At 39.4% G+C, this 19,654-nt stretch overlaps 1 protein-coding gene across 3 annotated transcripts in view; it reads left to right on the top strand.

The window, feature by feature from the left end:
• Window positions 1-18,937, top strand: part of LOC126195183 (intraflagellar transport protein 56) — a 208,646-nt gene extending 189,709 nt beyond the window's left edge. For all 3 annotated transcript variants that reach the window (XM_049933697.1, XM_049933696.1, XM_049933695.1), the window contains exons 10-11: window positions 2,893-3,133; window positions 18,051-18,937. In XM_049933697.1, coding sequence (XP_049789654.1) covers window positions 2,893-3,133; window positions 18,051-18,162 — 353 coding nt within the window. In that variant the 3' untranslated portion in view covers window positions 18,163-18,937. The remainder of the gene's footprint in view (window positions 1-2,892; window positions 3,134-18,050) is intronic.
• Window positions 18,938-19,654: the final 717 nt, after the last annotated feature.

Here is a 19,654-nt window from a genome sequence, read left to right as displayed (position 1 = left end):
GGCAGTACTAACTATGTCTTATCTAAGAAGACAGGTTGAAGAAAGGCAAATTGATATTAATAACAGTTGTGAAGATTTAGAAAAAGCTTTTGACAAATTTGAGCGGAGTGCATTCTTTGAAATTCTAAAGGTAGCAGAGATAAAATATAGGGTGCAAAAGGTTATTTACAACTCGTACAGAAAACAGACTGCAGTTATGAGGATGAAAGACATGAAAGAAGAGCAGTTGGTGAGAAAAGAATGCAACAGGGATATAGTCGATCCCTGATGTTATTCAGTTCTTGGAAAGACAGTTGAAAGGAATAGGTAATGTGTTGAAAAACATTACGAGATGAACATCAACTCAAGTAAAACAAGGGTAATGGAAAGTAGTCAAATTAAATTAAGTGATGCTGATGTAATTAGATTAAGAAATGAGACTCTAAAGGTGGTAGATGAGTTTCGTTTTTTGGACATCAGAATAAATAATGATTGTCGAGATAGAGAGGATATAAAATGCAGACTGGTAATAGCAAGAAAAGCATATCTGTAGAAGAGAAATTTGTTAACATCAAGTATAAATTTACATGTTAGGCATCCTCTTTGTAAGTATTTGTCTGACATGTAACATTGTTCAGAAGTGAATTATGGTCAATAAACAGTTCAGACAAGATGGGAATAAAAGCCTTTGAAATGTGTTCCTAGAGAAGAATGTTGAAGATTGAATGGGTAGATCACATAACTAACAAGAAGGCACTGAACTGAATTTGGGAAAAAGAAATTCATAGCACAGCTTGACTAAAGAAGAAATAGGTTGACGGGACATATCCGACGTGTCAAGGAACCCATTAAAGATGAAGTGCTGGGACACATGAGTGTAAGAATGCTAAATCTTGATATTCGGTTCTCAACTTTTCACAGGAATCTTGGTGCTTGCTGTTGTAAAATAAATGCTTTAGTGGTTCTTGGCTGCCAAAATTTACCCCCTTGCCTATCCTGCTTACCCTCCTCCTCCATTCCCCACACCTCCTCCTTACCCCCATCACTCAGCTCTCCAGATTCTTGCTTACATCAGACACAGCCACAGTCAGGCCCCAGCACCCAGAGACAGTGGCCAAGTTTGTGTGAGTGTACTTCCGTGAATATGTGTGTGTGTGTGTGTGTGTGTGTGTGTGCGTGTGTTTTCTATTTTGAAAGAATGGCTTTGTTTGAAAGCTTAAATATTTAGCAGTCTTTTTCATTGTGCCTTCCTGTGATTTAGCAACTCTTCTATGTGATGAGTAGCAATCTATCCTTGTACATGCTGTAATGTAAATGGACAGATAAAAAAATATACTCACCAAGGGGCGGCCATGGAATACACACACAAAAGGATTGAGCTTTCAGAGCCTGTGGCTCCTTTTTTTGATGGAAGAGCTGAAGGGGAAGGAAGAGGGATGAAGGAAAAGAACTGGAGAGGTTTAGGGAAAGGGGTACAGTTCAGAAAAGTCTCACAGAAACCTAGTTCAGGGGAGGCTTACCAGACGGAATGAGAATGCTGCAAGTTACTAAAAAGAATTCAGTATATTATGGAAATTGAAAAGAAATATTACTTCAGGGAACTACATGAATGAAATGAAAACAATATATTAAAAAAAGATGCTGTGACTTACCAAACAGGAAAGCACTGGTAGATAGACACAATAAAAAACACACAAACACACACACAAATATCAAGCTTTCGCAACCCACGGTTGCTTCATCAGGAAAGAGGGAAGGAGAGGGAAAGACGAAAGGATGTGGGTTTTAAGGGAGAGGTTAAGGAGTCATTCCAATCCCGGGAGCGGAAAGACTTACCTTAGGGGGAAAAAGGGACAGGTATACACTCGCACGCACGCACACACACACACACACACACACACACACACACACACACACACATATCCATCCGCACATATACAGACACAAGCAGACATATGTAAAGGCAAAGAATTTGGGCAGAGATGTCAGTCGAGGTGGAGGTACAGAGGCAAAGATGTTGTTGAGTGACAAGTGATGTACGAGGGGCGGCAACTTGAAATTAGCGGAGGTTGAGGCCAGGTTGCTAACGGGAAGAGAGCATATATTTAAGGGCAACGGTGAAGCCTTCTATCTGGGAAAGACCAGCAACAAACTGTCCATTCACATGAACAAACCCAGGCAGACAGTGTTTGTTGGTAATGAGGATCACCCTGTGGCTAAACATGCCTTGGTGCACGGCCAGCACATCTTGGCACAGTGTTACACCATCCGGGTTATCTGGATACTTCCCACTGACACCAGCCTGTCAGAACTCTAGAGATGGGAACTTGCCCTTCAATGTATCCTCTCTTCCCGTTACCCACCTGGCCTCAACCTCCACTAATTTCAAGTTGCCACCCCTCGTACATCACTTGTCACTCAACAACATCTTTGCCCCTGTACTTCCGCCTCGACTGACATCTCTGCCCAAACTCTTTGCCTTTACATATGTCTGCTTGTGTCTGTATATGTGCAGATGGATATGTGTATGTGTGCGGGTGTATACCTGTCCCTTTTTCCCCCTAAGGTAAGTCTTTCCGCTCCCGGGATTGGAATGACTCCTTACCCTCTCCCTTAAAACCCACATCCTTTCATCTTTCCCTCTCCTTCCCTCTTTCCTGATGAAGCAACCATGGGTTGCAAAAGCTTGATATTTGTGTGTGTGTTTGCGTGTTTTTTATTGTGTCTATCTACCAGCGCTTTTCCGTTTGGTAAGTCACAGCATCTTTTTTTAACATATTTTTCCCATGTGGAGTGTTTCTTTCTATTATATTCAAATGAAAACAATATACACACTAGAATAACATCCTCAAACATATGAATACCCTGTACCTTCAAGATATGCACACACTGGGATCTGCATTTGTGTTTCAGATATTATGAACAAGAAACCTCAGTCAGCATGGGAATTATATCTGAAAATGGAAACTTCATCAGAGGCTTTCAGTTTGTTACAACTGATTGCAAATGACTGCTACAGAATGGGACAATTCTGGTATGCCGCTAAAGCCTTTGATATGCTTGAAAGATTGGACCCAAATCCTGAATACTGGGAAGGCAAAAGAGGAGCATGTGTTGGTGTTTTTCAGCAGATCATTGCTGGTCATCAGTCAAAGTAAGTCTTTTTCCAGGCATCACATATGCATACATTTATATTTATTTTCATTAAAGTAATTCTATTTGAAGAAACTAGTAATAGTATCACAGATATGTTAAGAAATGGTTATGACTTTTGCCTTTACAGTTTCCTGAAAGCAGCAGTTGGTTTTGAAAATTTTCATACTTTGCAGCAGTTCTGGCCATCACCAATAACAAGTGATGCCTATTTCTTCACATAGTATAGTGATCCAAATAAACATTGGAACAAACCTCTCTACTGTCAATGCTTCAGGCTGTGCTGGGTCATGAGTACAGTAGTTGAGTACACTACCTGATCAAATGTATTAGAGATCATAAATGAGCTCTGTATCCTTGCTTTGAACCCATCAGTGGGTTTTATGATATCATGTCCCAACTTGCCATCTCCTTATGCTCAGAGAGTCGACTCATCAGTCTCTGCCACTGCCCATTTAACTGAAAACTGTTGTCAGCTACAAGTGAACTATACCAGTGTAGAAAGGAGAGTGAGTACACAAGATCACAAGTATAACCAAGGACTCAAGGCATTACTGCTACATATGCAATCGTCAGACATGACGATTATTATGTATCAATACAGTGAGAGGTCGGTTAGCAGTGAATATTGTTGTATGCTGTATGTATATACAGGGTGTTTCAAAAATGACTGGTATATTTGAAACGGCAATAAAAACTAAACGAGCAGCGATAGAAATACACCGTTTGTTGCAATATGCTTGGGACAACAGTACATCTTCAGGCAGACAAACTTTCGAAATTACAGTAGTTACAATTTTCAACAACAGATGGCGCTGCGGTCTGGGAAACTCTATAGTACGATATTTTCCACATATCCACCATGCGTAGCAATAATATGGCGTAGTCTCTGAATGAAATTACCCGAAACCTTTGACAACGTGTCTGGCGGAATGGCTTCACATGCAGATGAGATGTACTGCTTCAGCTGTTCAATTGTTTCTGGATTCTGGCGGTACACCTGGTCTTTCAAGTGTCCCCGCAGAAAAAAGTCACAGGGGTTCATGTCTGGCGAATAGGGAGGCCAATCCACGCCGCCTCCTGTATGTTTCGGATAGCCCAAAGCAATCACACGATCATCGAAATATTCATTCAGGAAATTAAAGACGTCGGCCGTGCGATGTGACCGGGCACCATCTTGCATAAACCACGAGGTGTTCGCAGTGTCATCTAAGGCAGTTTGTACCGCCACAAATTCACGAAGAATGTCCAGATAGCGTGATGCAGTAATCGTTTCGGATCTGAAAAATGGGCCAATGATTCCTTTGGAAGAAATGGCGGCCCAGACCAGTACTTTTTGAGGATGCAGGGACGATGGGACTGCAACATGGGGCTTTTCGGTTCCCCGTATGCGCCAGTTCTGTTTATTGACGAAGCCGTCCAGGTAAAAATAAGCTTCGTCAGTAAACCAAATGCTGCCCACATGCATATCGCCGTCATCAATCCAGTGCACTATATCGTTAGCGAATGTCTCTCGTGCAGCAATGGTAGCGGCGCTGAGGGGTTGCTGCGTTTGAATTTTGTATGGATAGAGGTGTAAACTCTGGTGCATGAGACGATACGTGGACGTTGGCGTCATTTGGACCGCAGCTGCAACACGGCGAACGGAAACCCGAGGCCGCTGTTGGATCACCTGCTGCACTAGCTGCACGTTGCCCTCTGTGGTTGCCGTACGCGGTCGCCCTACCTTTCCAGCATGTTCATCCGTCACGTTCCCAGTCCGTTGAAATTTTTCAAACAGATCCTTTATTGTATCGCTTTTCGGTCCTTTGGTTACATTAAACCTCCATTGAAAACTTCGTCGTGTTGCAACAACACTGTGTTCTAGGCGGTGGAATTCCAACACCAGAAAAATCCTCAGTTCTAGGGAATAAACCATGTTGTCTACAGCACACTTGCACGTTGTGAACAGCACACGCTTACAGCAGAAAGACAACGTACAGAATGGCGCACCCACAGACTGCGTTGTCTTCTATATCTTTCACATCACGTGCAGCGCCATCTGTTGTTGAAAATTGTAACTACTGTAATTTCGAAAGTTTGTCCGCCTGAAAATGTACTGTTGTCCCAAGCATATTGCAACAAACGGTGTATTTCTATCGCTGCTCGTTTAGTTTTTATTGCCGTTTCAAATATACCGGTCATTTTTGAAACACCCTGTATGTAAGTATTTACATATGTATGTGTGTTTGTATATGTGTAACTGTGTATACATGTTTGTATGCATAAAACTGTTTCAAAGACTGTAGGTAAGGTTATTTTAACATTTAATCTCTGTTCAAAATTTCTAGCAACTTCAGTGACTTACACACACTTTTGACACATTTCCGAGCATCTAATGACAGTACACAAAAACAGGACCAAGAGTGAAGTTTATTCTCTAAATTGTGGTTACTTATTAAAACAAATTGTAGCAAACTTTGAAAAAGCTACAGAAATGAATGATAAGGTACACAACTCACTATTAGCCCATAAATGTAAGTTTCCATGGCTGAAAGAATACACAAATTTTTGCCCGCAGGGACATAACAGTGACTTTGCTCTGTTCCGTGGTTTCATTTGAAGGAGCCCATGTTTTCTCATGGTGGAGGTGGAATAAACAAGAATATGATCATTTTGTACACATTGGATGAACTTTGGATGTTTTTTGTCAAAGCGTGGACTGTAGCATCATACCTTTTCTGGGCATCACTCTTCCTCTAATGGAGCACATTTGCAGTTGTGTGCACTTCATCACTTAATTTTCATCTTACACACTCCACAGCTTCACAAAAACACAACTTCGTTAGAGGCCATATCATCCCAAAAGTCAGTCATTTTCACCCTGTCAGTGCTACTTTACAACAACAACGTCATGCACTCAAATTCTGTAAGTCATGACTAGCCTCACATTTCAGCACACATTAGTAAGAGGGAACAAATCAATGAGTAGGAAGTGACCACAGTGCCACTGTTCTCAGACTCGTCATATTATCAAAACTACAACAGAAAGTAAAGAAGCCAGTACAGCACTGATGTAACAGCAGAACTCTGGTTTTTAATGCATCCATCCCCTAGCATTAGACTCATACTTGTTCAGTTCCTGATCTCTAAAAAGTATGCAGACACCCCCATGTAAAGTGGGATTGACCACTAGATGTCACAAGAGGTGGACCTGTCAATATAAAAGAATGTTGGAAGTATTATTTAGTCAGTAGAGAAGCAGTGGTTCAGTTGGTTACAACAACTCGGTGACTTTGAATGTGGACTAGTTATTCGATTTCACCTGAGTGAAGGGACATTTCAGTCCTTCTAAAATTGCTCAGGTTCACTAATGGCGATATGATTGTGAAGCAGAAATGTGAACAGGTAAACTGAGATCATGCAGACTTCATATACTGATGGACAGGGAGTGTGGAGTGTGGTTCAAAAAATTCACATAAATTAGCAGAAGGAACCATACTTTAGTTCCAATGTAAACCAGCAGTCCAGCTAGAACATTGAATGTGTGTGGAGAGTTAAAAAGAATGGGGTAAATGATCAAGCAGCTCCTCATAAGCTATTCATTTCTGCAGTCAGTGCTAAGCACCACTGGAGCTGGTGTAAAGAGTAACACCACTGGATGGTGGATGACTGGAAATGATTGATTTGCCATGAAGTACAGAGGGGATGGTGTTGGGGTTTTGTTTGTCTGTTTATTTATAAGCTGCTCCATTACACACTATTTGTAATACTACATGTATGTATTTTGTGTGTGTGTGTTGTGTGATGAGGATGCTTCTTTAGTTGTGTAACATATTTCATCTGGTCTACATGTCCTTTAATTTGGTTTCTGCTGCTGGATGTCGCAATTTTCAACCTGCAATGGGTTGGTGTGTGCTCGGCTTCACTATTCAATGTGTGGTGAGCACTGAAATGTGCAATTCTGTTTGATGCCTGCTGATATATTTCACTGTGTTGATGACTCCCAAGGATTGTGTGTCTTTTAATTCTTTGTTTCCCCCTTGGTGTTTGGCAATGGTAGGTTTCTCTTCTTTTATACTCTTTGGACACCATGACATATGTTTTAGTATAGCTTATGTTCATTCTGCAATGTTTTGTGCTCATAGGTTTTATCCTATCAGACGTGGATTGTCACGTGCTGTCTGGGCATGCCTTTTGACAGAGCTTTAGAGATTTTTTACTGATCATGCACTGTTCAGATCAGATTCCCATCTGCTGGTAAATCCACAGTTTTACTGCGAAGTGATATGTATTTATGCACACTTGCTCATTGGAAGTCGTAACACTAGAAATATTGGTTTTGTGAGTACTTTGCTTTACTGTCTACTTTGTTCAGTAGGTTATGTTGATTATTAGGACTTTTACTTTCATTCTGTATGCAGATATGACCTGGAGATATATGTCTAGGTTTGTCATACAGTGATAAAAACAATAAACAGCTATAGGGACTGTCACTCTGTTTAATATAGATTATTTTACCACCTTTGATTTTAAGTTGTTTGATTGTCCTTCACATGATGTACAACTGTATGTTGTTGGATGGGTCCCAAATCCCACAATGCTTGACATTGATGATTTGTAGAAATTGCAATTGCAATAAATTCTATTTTAACAGTGTAGGTGGAATAGTTTCATCCAAAAATTTCTCGAAGGCTGTGGTTCCCAACCTCATCAAAATTTCTTACCATATTGCTGTTATTCCATTCTGGACTTTCCGTTTTTTAAATCCTCCATTTCCATCAGATTCTTTTCCCCCACCTGGGCATTCCCTCTTCAGATTCTTGTTTTTCTATAGAAGTACATCATACCTTTGTGCAAACATTTGTAATACCACCACAATCTTTCCCTTCAGTGATATCTTTATCTTCACCTTCGTATCACTTGTTGTCTCACTACTACTCCTTGTCTCCTTCCTTCTCCTTAATTAGTGTAAATATACAAAATATGTTAAGATGTTGACTTGTATAATACAAAACCTCGCAACTGTGTGAAGAGAAAAATTGGTGGAACGTAGCTGTTTGAGAAGCTCTATAACATGTTTGTCACATATATTTATACCCATAAATTTGGAGCATTGTATTCTATTCGAGGATCTCATCCATGTGCTGCAATAATTTTTTGCATTATTCTATTCTGAACATACAGGATATTTGTAAAAGATTCATGTAATTTCACAATAATATATCTACCAAGTGAATGCAGAGAGAAACTTGGGGTAAATTTTAACTTCACAAAGAAACACAGAGTTTTTATTTTCAAAGGAACTGTTTCATTTTGCAAGGGTATATCTTTTACATGCATGCTTATACAACTTTGGGTGCTTCTTACAATTACATTTCAGCTGAAAGTTTTCATCTATCTTCCACAAATGTTCAATGTTCTCTCCACGAGATGTATGACAAACATGCAGTTGATAGTTAAACCCATCCAATACTGTTGTGAACACAGCTGGAGTTACTGAATCCATTGCCATTATTGTGCAACATCGTAGCTAACCTAAAGTTGCTGCAAGGGGAGATACACAGGTGAAGTTTTACAGAAGTCCTCATTTTGAAAAAAAACCATATACCATGATATCAGATGACCTTGGTGGGCAATGGTGGAATATGAGATTTGTTTACCCCTTACAGCCAATCCACTGTCGAGTCATCTCACTAAGAAATTATCTTACCTGGAGCTGCCATTTCTGTGGTGCCCCATCCTGTTGAAAAATGAATTTTCAGCATGCTCTCACAGTTTTGAATAAAATCTGACCTCCAACATATTGAACTATGTGGTTCCTGTAGTGACCTTTTCTACAGAAAGGAAGGACCCATAAATCTTTTTCCAAGAAATGGTACAAAACATATGAAGCTATGGAGAAAGACTTTTATGCTCGACTGTGATATGGCAATGCTGCATACCGAAATTCTTATGTTGTAGTGGTTCACTTTTCCACTTAAATGGGAAGTAACTCCAACATTGAACACTAAACGTGAAAGAAAATTGTTATAATCCACCTTCACACCCATAACGAATTCACAAGACTTCACAATTTTAGTTTATCACGATAATGAAGGGCTTTCAGCAACTGAATCCTTTATGGTTTGAAACATAAATGTCACTGCAAAATAAACCAGACAGGCTTATGAGCAATGGCTAACTCTTGGTTGGGGCCATGATGGACATCTGTGGACTAAATATAAAACTCTGTTGAATGCACTCTTTGTCTTGAACATCCACATATAGGACTACCTGTGGATTCCCCTTACCTAAATAAGCAATGTCGTGAAACTGTTAGTACCATCATCAAATTTTTTCACCTGTGGAAGGTCCAGTGCCACAACTCTCGTGAAAATCATGGCCCACAGTTGTAACTGAATTGCACCTATTGTAATGGAGAATGCAAAACACTTTGCGGGAATGCATCCTCTGCTTTCTCATGTGGAACCTATTCCCAGATCAGCTTCTCCTTCTCCTTTTCAATGAGCTATCTTCCTAGATGCTGATATCCACCAATATAATCCACAATAGCACTTCTGGTACTTCTGTTTTCACATGAGTCAGCAGTTGTACAGGACGAACCTGAACTCCACTGCTGAAATTTTGGAGGTTGTTCGGGGATATCCTGTGAGCATGTTGGTATAAGGAACCCATAGTCTTTGGTGGCTTGTTATATTTGGTTTGTTTGTTTCCTTCATCATCATCATCATCATCATCATCTTGAACAGTTTCCAACCCTAGGCTGAGTCTGTTTGGAATATGAGCCATGCCATCAGGTCTTATTTTCCCACCATCTTTCTGTGTTTACCCTGGTCTAGTCCTCACTACTTTTTCAACACACTCCTCCATACCCTTCAGCCGTATATCCCTTAGTCTTCATCTTGCTTGTTTCCTCTGCATTTCCATTTCATGTATCTTCTTGGGAACCCTCTTGTTTTCCATTCTGTTTAACTGGCCATATTGTCTTAGCCTTCATGTTTCTATTCTGCTCTGCAAGGGTTCCTCTTTCACTGTTTCCTTTAGCCTTTCATTCCTAATGTTATCTGTCCTTGTTACTCTTATCCTACTTCTGAGGAACTTCGTTTCATATGCCTGTAATCTGCTTACATATTTTTTCTTCATTATCTATTTTTCAGATGCATAGATCAATGTTGGGATGTAATGACCTCCACATGTTAGTTCTTTGCTTTTTTGTGGGATGTCTTTGTTCCAAACCAGGCTCCAAACATTTCGCAGGAATGATTCTGCCTGTCTGCCACATTCACTGATTTCTTTCTCAATTCTTCCATTCTCCACCTTCTTCAACTGTTTGCCTCCAATCCTTATCTGCTAATTGTGCCACCTTTCTTTCTGACTTAACCCGTATCCCACAGTTGTTTATGTTAAATTTCATAACATAGTCTCACAGTTTCTTCCCAAGCATCCAGCTGTTCCTGACTCTCCTCCTCCCTGTTTCCTGAGATCATCAGGTCATCAGCAAACACCATTGCTGTCATCTTGTCTTCTTCTCCAGGGTGGTTTTTTTTTTTTTTTTTTTTTTTTTTGAAGAGGAGAGGTGACAATACACTGTGCGATGCATCTTATTTTGATTTACTCATAAAGCATATGTCATTTAATAAGTATTTGAACACTGTGCAGGACAAAGATGTAATATAAACATGCCCACACCAGAAGGAGATATATACAAAAAGAAAAAGTAACCATTCATATGTTTCTTCAAGCTGATATCAAATTTTTCACCCTTCAGCTATCTGTCTTTTCCTGTCTGTGATTCTGGTTGGGTGTGTTGCTTGAGTGAGCTATGTGTATTCAGTAAAAGTTTTTTACAAAATATCTTCTGGAGAAGGAGGCAGTTTCTTTAGTTTCTAAAATATTTCTCTTGGAAACTATACCTGGAAGCACAACAACTGCCAGTGCCTTAATAACTTCTATAACAGCTCTCCTTCACACTAGTTATTTGCTAGAACCAATTTGTCCTTTCATTTCCCACTTTCACACAACTCGGAATTGCACAGTACATTTCCTCTGCACTGCTTGTTACTTTTTCCACTCCCTTCTTTTCTAGTGCTTCACAGACCTTTCTTCTACAAACACTATCAAATACTTTTTGTATATTGAGAAAGGCCATAACAAATTCTTTCCCATATTCTTTCCTCATATTGGTTCTCCTGGAACTGCCTCATAACAAGTATGAGGTCAACAATTGACCTCCAAGGTCTGAAGCCTTGCTGTTCCTCTCTCAATTTGTTCTCGACTCTTGTTCAACTTCTGCTCTCCAGGATTTTTCATATAACTTGGCACAGTGTGGTATCAGTGTGACTCCCCTGTAGTTTCTACAATTCTTCCTCCTTCCTTTCTTGAATATAGGGACAATTAGTGCTCTTTCCAATCTTCTGGAGTCCTCTTCTCATTCCTTGCCATCCTCATCACACGATACAGCCATTGTTTGCAAACCTCAGCTGCTGTCTTCACCATTTTGACACTTTCATCCACATCTGGTGCCTTTCCTCCTTTCATCTTATCCAGTGCCACTTCCATTTCTTTCTATGTCAGATCCTTCTCCCCTCCCTCCCCCCCCCCCCCCTCAGAGTTTAATTCTATCTTCTATCCTCATCTCCAAGTCCATCTGGATGTGGCAAGTGCTCAGAGTCCTCCTTCCACACTATCTTCTGTGCATCTTTGTTATTAACCTCTTTCCCATATCCATCCATCACTGTTGCATCCTCTCTCAAACCTCTCCTATTACTTTTGACCATTCCATATAGTATTTTTTCACTTCTTCTACTATCTTCCACCACACCTTCATCCATTCTTCCATCTAATTTCTTCTCCCTTCAGCCACTGTCTTATTGGCCTCTTTCTTCTTTTTCTTATACTCCTATCTTGCTAATGTGACCTTTTCTCAGAAACACAGTCTGAAGGCCTTGTTCTTTTTCTCCATCAATTCCTTTACTCTTTCATTCTAGTGTGGTGATTCCTTTCACTGTTTACTACCACTTGTCCTTCCACATACAGCTACTGCAGCTTCTACCCTGGCACTTTTAAACTGACACCATTCCTCTTCTGTTTTACTTTATCCTTTGGTAACTTTTCCTTTGACTTCCTTTCCTTCAGTTTCCATATGCTAATTCTCCTTTCCTAGTTCTCTATCTTCTTCAGTTCCTTCATGATTCTCATGCTCATCACCAACAGCTGGTGGTCAGTACCTAATGGCTTAGATGATAGTAGCTGTAACTCCATTACAGTCCTCTTTCTTTTCCAATCATAGAGTATGTAATCAACCAAAGATTTCTGAACTAGATTCCTGCTGTACCACTTTACTTTGTGGCTTTTTCTCTTCTGAAACCAGAAGTTACTTACCACTAAACCATGTTTTCTGCAAAATTCCAGTAGTCTCTTTCCTTCTCATTTCTACTTCCCCCATCCTTCTGCCCCCAGATCATTTTCATACCCTTGTATTTCAGTCCCTGCATGTGCATTCGAGTCTCCCATGACTATTATCCTTTGCTCATTCAACCGCTTTTGTAGTTCATCCTCAGAGTCCTCTTCCTCTTGAGATGTACAGTCCACTTAAAGGGCATGCATCTGAACCACCTCCACACTTCTTCCCTTTGTCATTATTCCGATCTTCATTATCCTGTCACTTGTCCTTTGTACCTCTTCTTTTAGACTGTCTCGGGCACAGCCCTCACTCCTGTTTGTTCCCTTCTTCATTCTGAAATAATCTGTAACCTTTCTTCAGTCCCCTACTGTATGCTGAGCTGTTCCCACAGTGATGGAAATCACACCACACTACTTTTGCATCACCTCATAGTTCTCTGTATTTGTATGTCAATGAAATGCTTAAGTCTAATCTTCCTTCCTTCCTGTGATTTGTGGTGTATATTTTGGTGATTGCGCATAATACGCTCTTGCACTATTGACAAAATATTTTCCAGAAATAAAAATAACTGGAGTAACAAACTGAATAAATCATAATTACATTATTACTCTGCATCAAGTCACGAGAGACCACAGGCCCCTTAAACTAAATATTTAGAAAATATCCATGAAGAACCTCTAAAAAATTTTCAGTGAAGTTTGGATTTAACTCTGTATGTATAGTCCTGACCTTACAACCTTGACAATTGTGGGCATCTGCAGTGTGAATTATCAATATATGCCAGTTACTTTGTCGGAGCCTTCAAAAAGCTGGTAATATCCTGTCCATCTAGTAAAACTTTTAGTGCAACTTCTTCTTGTAAGACCAAGAGTTATGGGGGAACAATTTCTGTGTTGACAAAGATTTAGAAATTACAATTCTTAAAATCACATTTTGCGCTGTTCCTTTGTATGTCATAGGTATATATAGACCCCCCTGAGGAAACTTTGATGTTTTTCAGAAATCACTTTATGGAGTTTTAACTAAATTAATGTCAGGCTGTAGAAGTGTAAATATTGTCATACTGGGAGATCTGAACACCAACACTTTACTTTACATGATGGTCAGGAAAGCAAACATTTTACAGATTTACAGATTTAGCACCATAAGTGGAGCTAAAGATCTTGGACTAGTACCGACCAGAATTATGACCACGTCATCTGTACAGACATAATAAATGGTCACCTCTCAGAGCATTTAGGCCAAACACTAGTGTTAAAATGTAATACCAAATTCAAACCAAGAAAAATGTATGAGGACAGGTGAATATTATCTGCAAACAACATTGCTACAATAAGACATAGTTTAAGCCAGGAAATCATAGGAATCAGTAATGAGTACCATTGGGGTCAACAATAAATGGAACATATTCAAAGAAATTATTACTGAGCACTTAAATAGAGCCATTTCATTAAAAAAGTGAGTATCCAGAAAAATCAACCTTCAAAATCAAAACCTATGTCATTAAATTTTAAAACAAAAGATCTGAAAGAAAAAATGGAAAACATGTATAGCTTACACAGACTGACTAACTCAGAGTTACATAAAGAACTCTACAAGCAGAACAAATATAAGTACCGCAAAGAAGTCAGGAGATTAAAATCAGAAAGAATCAGCCAACAGATACAAGGTTCAGATAATGTTTCAAAGACTTGCTGGTTAATTGTAAATAAAATCAGAAACAATGAAACAGAAACTAAAATTAATAGTGTACAGTTAACTGTGAATAATGGAGATATCTCTGATCCTCTCCTTGTCAGCGATGTTTTTGTGATTCTTCAGTTTCTCCCAGCGTATTTGTTGCTTGAACAGTCCACGGGTATATTGCCGGCTCATAGTGTCCAACGGGCACAATATTTCAGCGATCAGACATGTCGCCATCGTCAGGTGGGCTGACGAACTGAGCTCCTGAGGGCGGGCGGCCAATTTAAATCCCCTCCCCCCGTGGGCTGCTCTCTTCACAGCCCGCGCGCCAGCGGTCGTGAAGACGTGGGCGTCGGAATCTGTCGTAGCGTCGATGTGCTTGCTACGTCCACCATGGTCGCCAGTTTGTACTTCTTGCTGAGAGTGAAAGATGACCTCGGTTTGAGGAAGGCCGGCATATACCAAATTCCCTGTGAGTGTGGGAAGACTTATATCGGACAGACAGTATGCACCGTCAAAGATCGTTGCTGAGAACATCAAAGGCACACTCGAATGAAATATCCAAATAAGCCAGCGGTAGCAGAGCACTGTTTGTCCGAGAAACATGAGATGGATTATGAGCGTACCAAGATCCTGGCTCAGACCTCTAAATATTTGGACAGCGTTATAAGGGAGGCTATCAAAATTCCCACCAGGGGAGATCTTATCAACCGAGATTGCGGCTACAATCTCAGCAAGGCTTGGGACCCGTCATTGAATGTAATTAAGAAGACTCTCAGCAAGAAATATGAACTGGTGACCAGGGCAGACGTAGCAAGCACATCGACGCTACAACAGATTCCGACGCCCATGTCTTCGCGACCGCTGGCGCGCAGGCGCGGGCGCGGACGGCGAAGAGAGCGGCCCGCGGGGGGAGAGGATTTAAATCGGCCGCCCACGCTCAGGAGCGCAGTCTGTCAGCGCACCTGATGATGGTGACATGTCTGATTGCCGAAATATTGTGTCCGTTGGACACTATGAACTGGCAGTTTACCCGTGGACTGTTCGAGCAGCAATGTTTTTAATAATTACTTCATAGATACTGTCAAAAATTAAGTCTCTATGAAACAGGATATACAGCACTCATTTGAGTCCTGCAACAAACAGAACTGCTGTGCACTACCCGCAGTAAGCACATATGACATTCTGCAGCTTATTGATAACATCAGAAACAAAACAAAATCAGCAGGGTTAGATGAGATTTCTCCATATCTATTGAAGAAATCCAAACATGAACTAATGAAACCACTAGTTCATCTAATAAACTGTGTTCTCGAAGATGGTGTATTCCCTGACAAGTTGAAACTGTCTGTAGTGAAACCAATACACAAAAAGGGGGAAATAAAGCATGTACAGAACTGCAGACCCATTGCCCTATTCTCAACTTTCAGCAAACTGATAGAGAAAATAATAATGCTGACATATTAAGTGATTTCCAGCATGGTTTCAGAAGAGGTCGAAGTAACACATCAGCTGCAGTACGATTTGTCAATAATCTACTAATCCCAAGCAGCAGGAGTATTCCTGGACCTCTCAAGGGCTTTTGATAGAGTACATCATGACGTGCTCTTATCAAAAATTGCGAAGAGTGGTGTCACTGGAAAACTCATGCAATTGCTAGAAACATATTTAAGACATTGGTGCACAGATATTATGTACCTTAATGGGGACATACTGGAGAGGAGAAGGTCAAGTATAAGAAATTTACATATTGGTCTTCCTCAGGGCTCCATTTTAGGTCCAGTCCTATTCATATGCTATGTAAATGATTTCCCAAGTTCTCTTGACAATAAGCCATTGATCATTATGTATGCAGATGATACATCTGGTGTCTGCTATGCAGACAATGAGCCCAGCCTAGTTGAAGAGATACATAACTTTACTGAAAAGGCAAGAGCTCACTTTGAAAGAGAGAACCTAAAAGCAAAGATAGAAACAAACTAATATTATTCATTTTAAAGCAAGTGGTCCAAACAGACAAAATACTGTGATTGATGAAATTCTACTAAAAACTTGTACAGACTATAAATTCTTGGGTTTATGCAAAAATGATCGACTCTCATGGAAGCAGCAAGATGATTATGTCGGGGGGGGGGGGGGGGGGCGGGAGGACACCCAGTCTATATGTATTAAGAAGATTATCACAATATCTTAATTCTGAAACCCTAAGGAATGTATATTATGGATTAGTGCATCCTTTCTTGTCTTATGGGATAGTACTGTAGGGTGGGACATGCCAAACTAATATGAAAAGAGTTTTCATACTGCAGAAGTGAGCCTTGAGGATCATGGCAAAAGTAAAACCAGGAACTTCTTGCAAACCCCTATTCATTAGACACAATATTCTCACAGTTTATGCCATGCATACACTGGAAACTGTAATGCTAGTGAAAGAAGACACTAAGATCACAAAAAGAAACATGGATATTCACAACTATGAAACAAGGCATCGAAAAGATTTTCATATGGTTAACAGAAGATTAACTTAAACAGTGAAAAGCCCCTATGTCAAAGGAGCTGTATTTAATAACTTGTTACAAATGAAGTTAAGATATTGACAGAGGATTCTCTTAAAAAGCGAATCAATCAGTGTCTTATCCAAAAATGCCCTTATAACTTTATCATGAATTACAGTGTAATAAGAAATAATATAAACTAAAAAAATTGTGATTGTAAAAACTTTATACTTAGTTGAAAAATGCACATGCATGTAAAATTACATGTTAAGAGCAATAAACTGAATTGAATTGAATTGAACAAACTCATAATTGTTAACAGACTGCCAGATAGTACCCCCGTCACCAACAAGTAGCACCAAACGAGGTTCACTTGTATCTTGTTTTGTCCTGAGCTGGGGGGTCATCCTATCCAAAATCATATCCTCATCCCCCAAAGTGTTGTGACCTTTTGTAACCTCACCCATGGCAGACAGTTTTGGAACCCTCCCCACCCCTCACCCCCACTCCCACCCTCCCAAAAAAAAGTATATCTAGCGTATCTGAATCTGAACTGTAAACTGTACAGATGCGAACCATACTTCCATTGCTTTCACAATGACAACGGCTTATATCTCCGCCAGTCCCCCAACTTCAGCCTACCTCATCTCTCCTTTCATTTTCTACCTCACTGCTCCATCTCCCTTCCATTAATGTCTACTCCCCTTGCTCGTCACAAGGAGAATTTTTGAGAAGCAATAATTGTGAATACAATTTTAATGTTATTACTACTGAGGTTAAATTGTTATTGAAGAATATTTCATGGAAATGCCATTCTTCCCTGTCAACCATGATACAGTTACAGTTTTGTATAGAAATGAACAAATAATGAGGATGGAATTGACAAACTCACAGAAAGATATTACATGTTGTTTACAATCATCTTGAAGATAGCCCATTAGAGTTGGCAAATTAGCAGCTCTGACAAACACAGATGATGAAATCAGAAAATGGCTTATGAAAGTTGACATCCTTTCATTAAGGGGAAAATGTGAAATATCTAAATTAATATGGCCATCCTGGGATTTTAACTCAACTCTTTTCAAACATTTGCCACATTGCTAAGCTCAGTATTTACCTAAATCATTACATTGTATGTGCTTTTACATAAAATACTTTGGTTACATATAAAAGGATAATTTAATGAAGTTCTCTCTCTCTCTCTCTCTCTCTCTCTCTCTCTCTCTCTCTCTCTCTCTAACCACTGCAAAGAGATGAATATTTTTATTTCTATGAACATCTAAAAATAGTTGTACACTGTAGTTTCATGTTGTGATTTTCATATCCACACAGTTCTTCATTGTTTCTGTTTTTAGGGAACACCTGAAGGAGGTAATACAGCTTCTGCGAAATACTGCAAACTCACAAGTAGAACTCATAATAAGAATTATGAAGAGGTGGGCTAAAGACAATCGAATAAATATCTGAATGTATCCTTCTCAAATGAATAGAATCCTGAAATCCTGACACTGTTCAAGTTTGAAATTGTTTACAGTTACCCTACAGTGCAAGCTAACAGTAATACAAGTGATCTAGTAGATCTTTTAAAAGTGTGTTATTTCAGAACCATCCCAGTTCACAGAACCAAGTACTGTAATTTTAACTAACATTTACATTGATGGGTTGTTCAATTTTTCTTTATCCGGCTTCAGCTGAAAGTTGACAAATCTGATCCTTGTACTCAACACAGACCATGCCTTCTCTCATTTTACAAGAATTTATTCTAACTGAATTGCTTTGTCCTTAGTCAAAGTATTTGAAAACAGCATACTATGGATACAGCCTGAGGTTCTCCTAAGATATCTACCAGAATATGTATTCTATAATTTCTAGAATGATAGTGAACATTTCTTGAACATACCATAATAACAATTATCAAACTTGCAACTATAGTAGTTGAGATAAATGAAAGGAAGATAAAATGGTCTTAACGATCTGTGTCATGCAAAATTGGTGACAGAAAGTATGTAGCTACTGGAATTTATTCAGTTTTATGTGAGAATCTTGCACTTTTCTGGGATTTTAATGCAAGAAGTATAACAGGGAGGATTTACATGACAACTATGGTATCATTGGCAGAAGATAACTAACTTCCTGTAAGTCTGGAAGTTGACTTTTTATCAGATGTTCCATATCTCATTAATACCCTGTCATACATTATGCGGGAAATCACTAAATGATGTTTCTGAATTGTATTGTATCTCTGCTTTGGTAATTAAAAATGTTATGTAACTTCCATGATACATACATTCTGTGCAAATAAAGTTGTAAGTTACTTGACAATAAAGTACTTCCTAATTGTTCCCACACATTTTCCTGTTCTGAAACTTGGGAAAAAGTGATACAGATGGAAACTTTTGGAGTCTCTGGGACATCTACAATACTTTGAGAGTGCTTATGCATCGATTCCAAGTAACTATGTGGAGGAATTTCTTCATGCGTAACATACATTGCATGCTCGCAGCTAAGTCATCTTAGCTTTGAGACATTCCACTCATTTGCATTCATTACTAAAATGTATTAGCTCACTGCCCGTACTCTAAGTGTTGGAGTAATGTGTGAGTAGGGCGTAGAAAAATAATTTGATGACATAACAAGCACATAGCTGACCTGTAGTGAGAAAGTTTGATATTAGCATTTGTCAAGTGCTGCCACCTGTTAGTGATGCTACAATTATGCTAAACATGAGCACAAATATTGAAACTACCATAAAACCTCGTTAGTACATTTTTGAAGGGGGATGATAAAATAAATGTACAAGTGAGGTTAATGTTAAAATGAAATTTATCTCTCTATTAAACTCAAGTGTCTGCAAACAGAAGATACTTATAAGGTACAGTAATAGGGACAATAGTTGTATTAGACTTACGCCTAAATTATGGACAATTAAAGTTATTTGGGCCTAAAGAATGAATCAGTT

Source organism: Schistocerca nitens, chromosome 7 (assembly GCF_023898315.1).
Source record: "Schistocerca nitens isolate TAMUIC-IGC-003100 chromosome 7, iqSchNite1.1, whole genome shotgun sequence".
NCBI lineage: Eukaryota > Metazoa > Arthropoda > Insecta > Orthoptera > Acrididae > Schistocerca > Schistocerca nitens.
The sequence above is the reverse complement of the archived record's forward strand: the minus strand, read 5'-3'. Positions and strand labels throughout refer to the sequence as shown.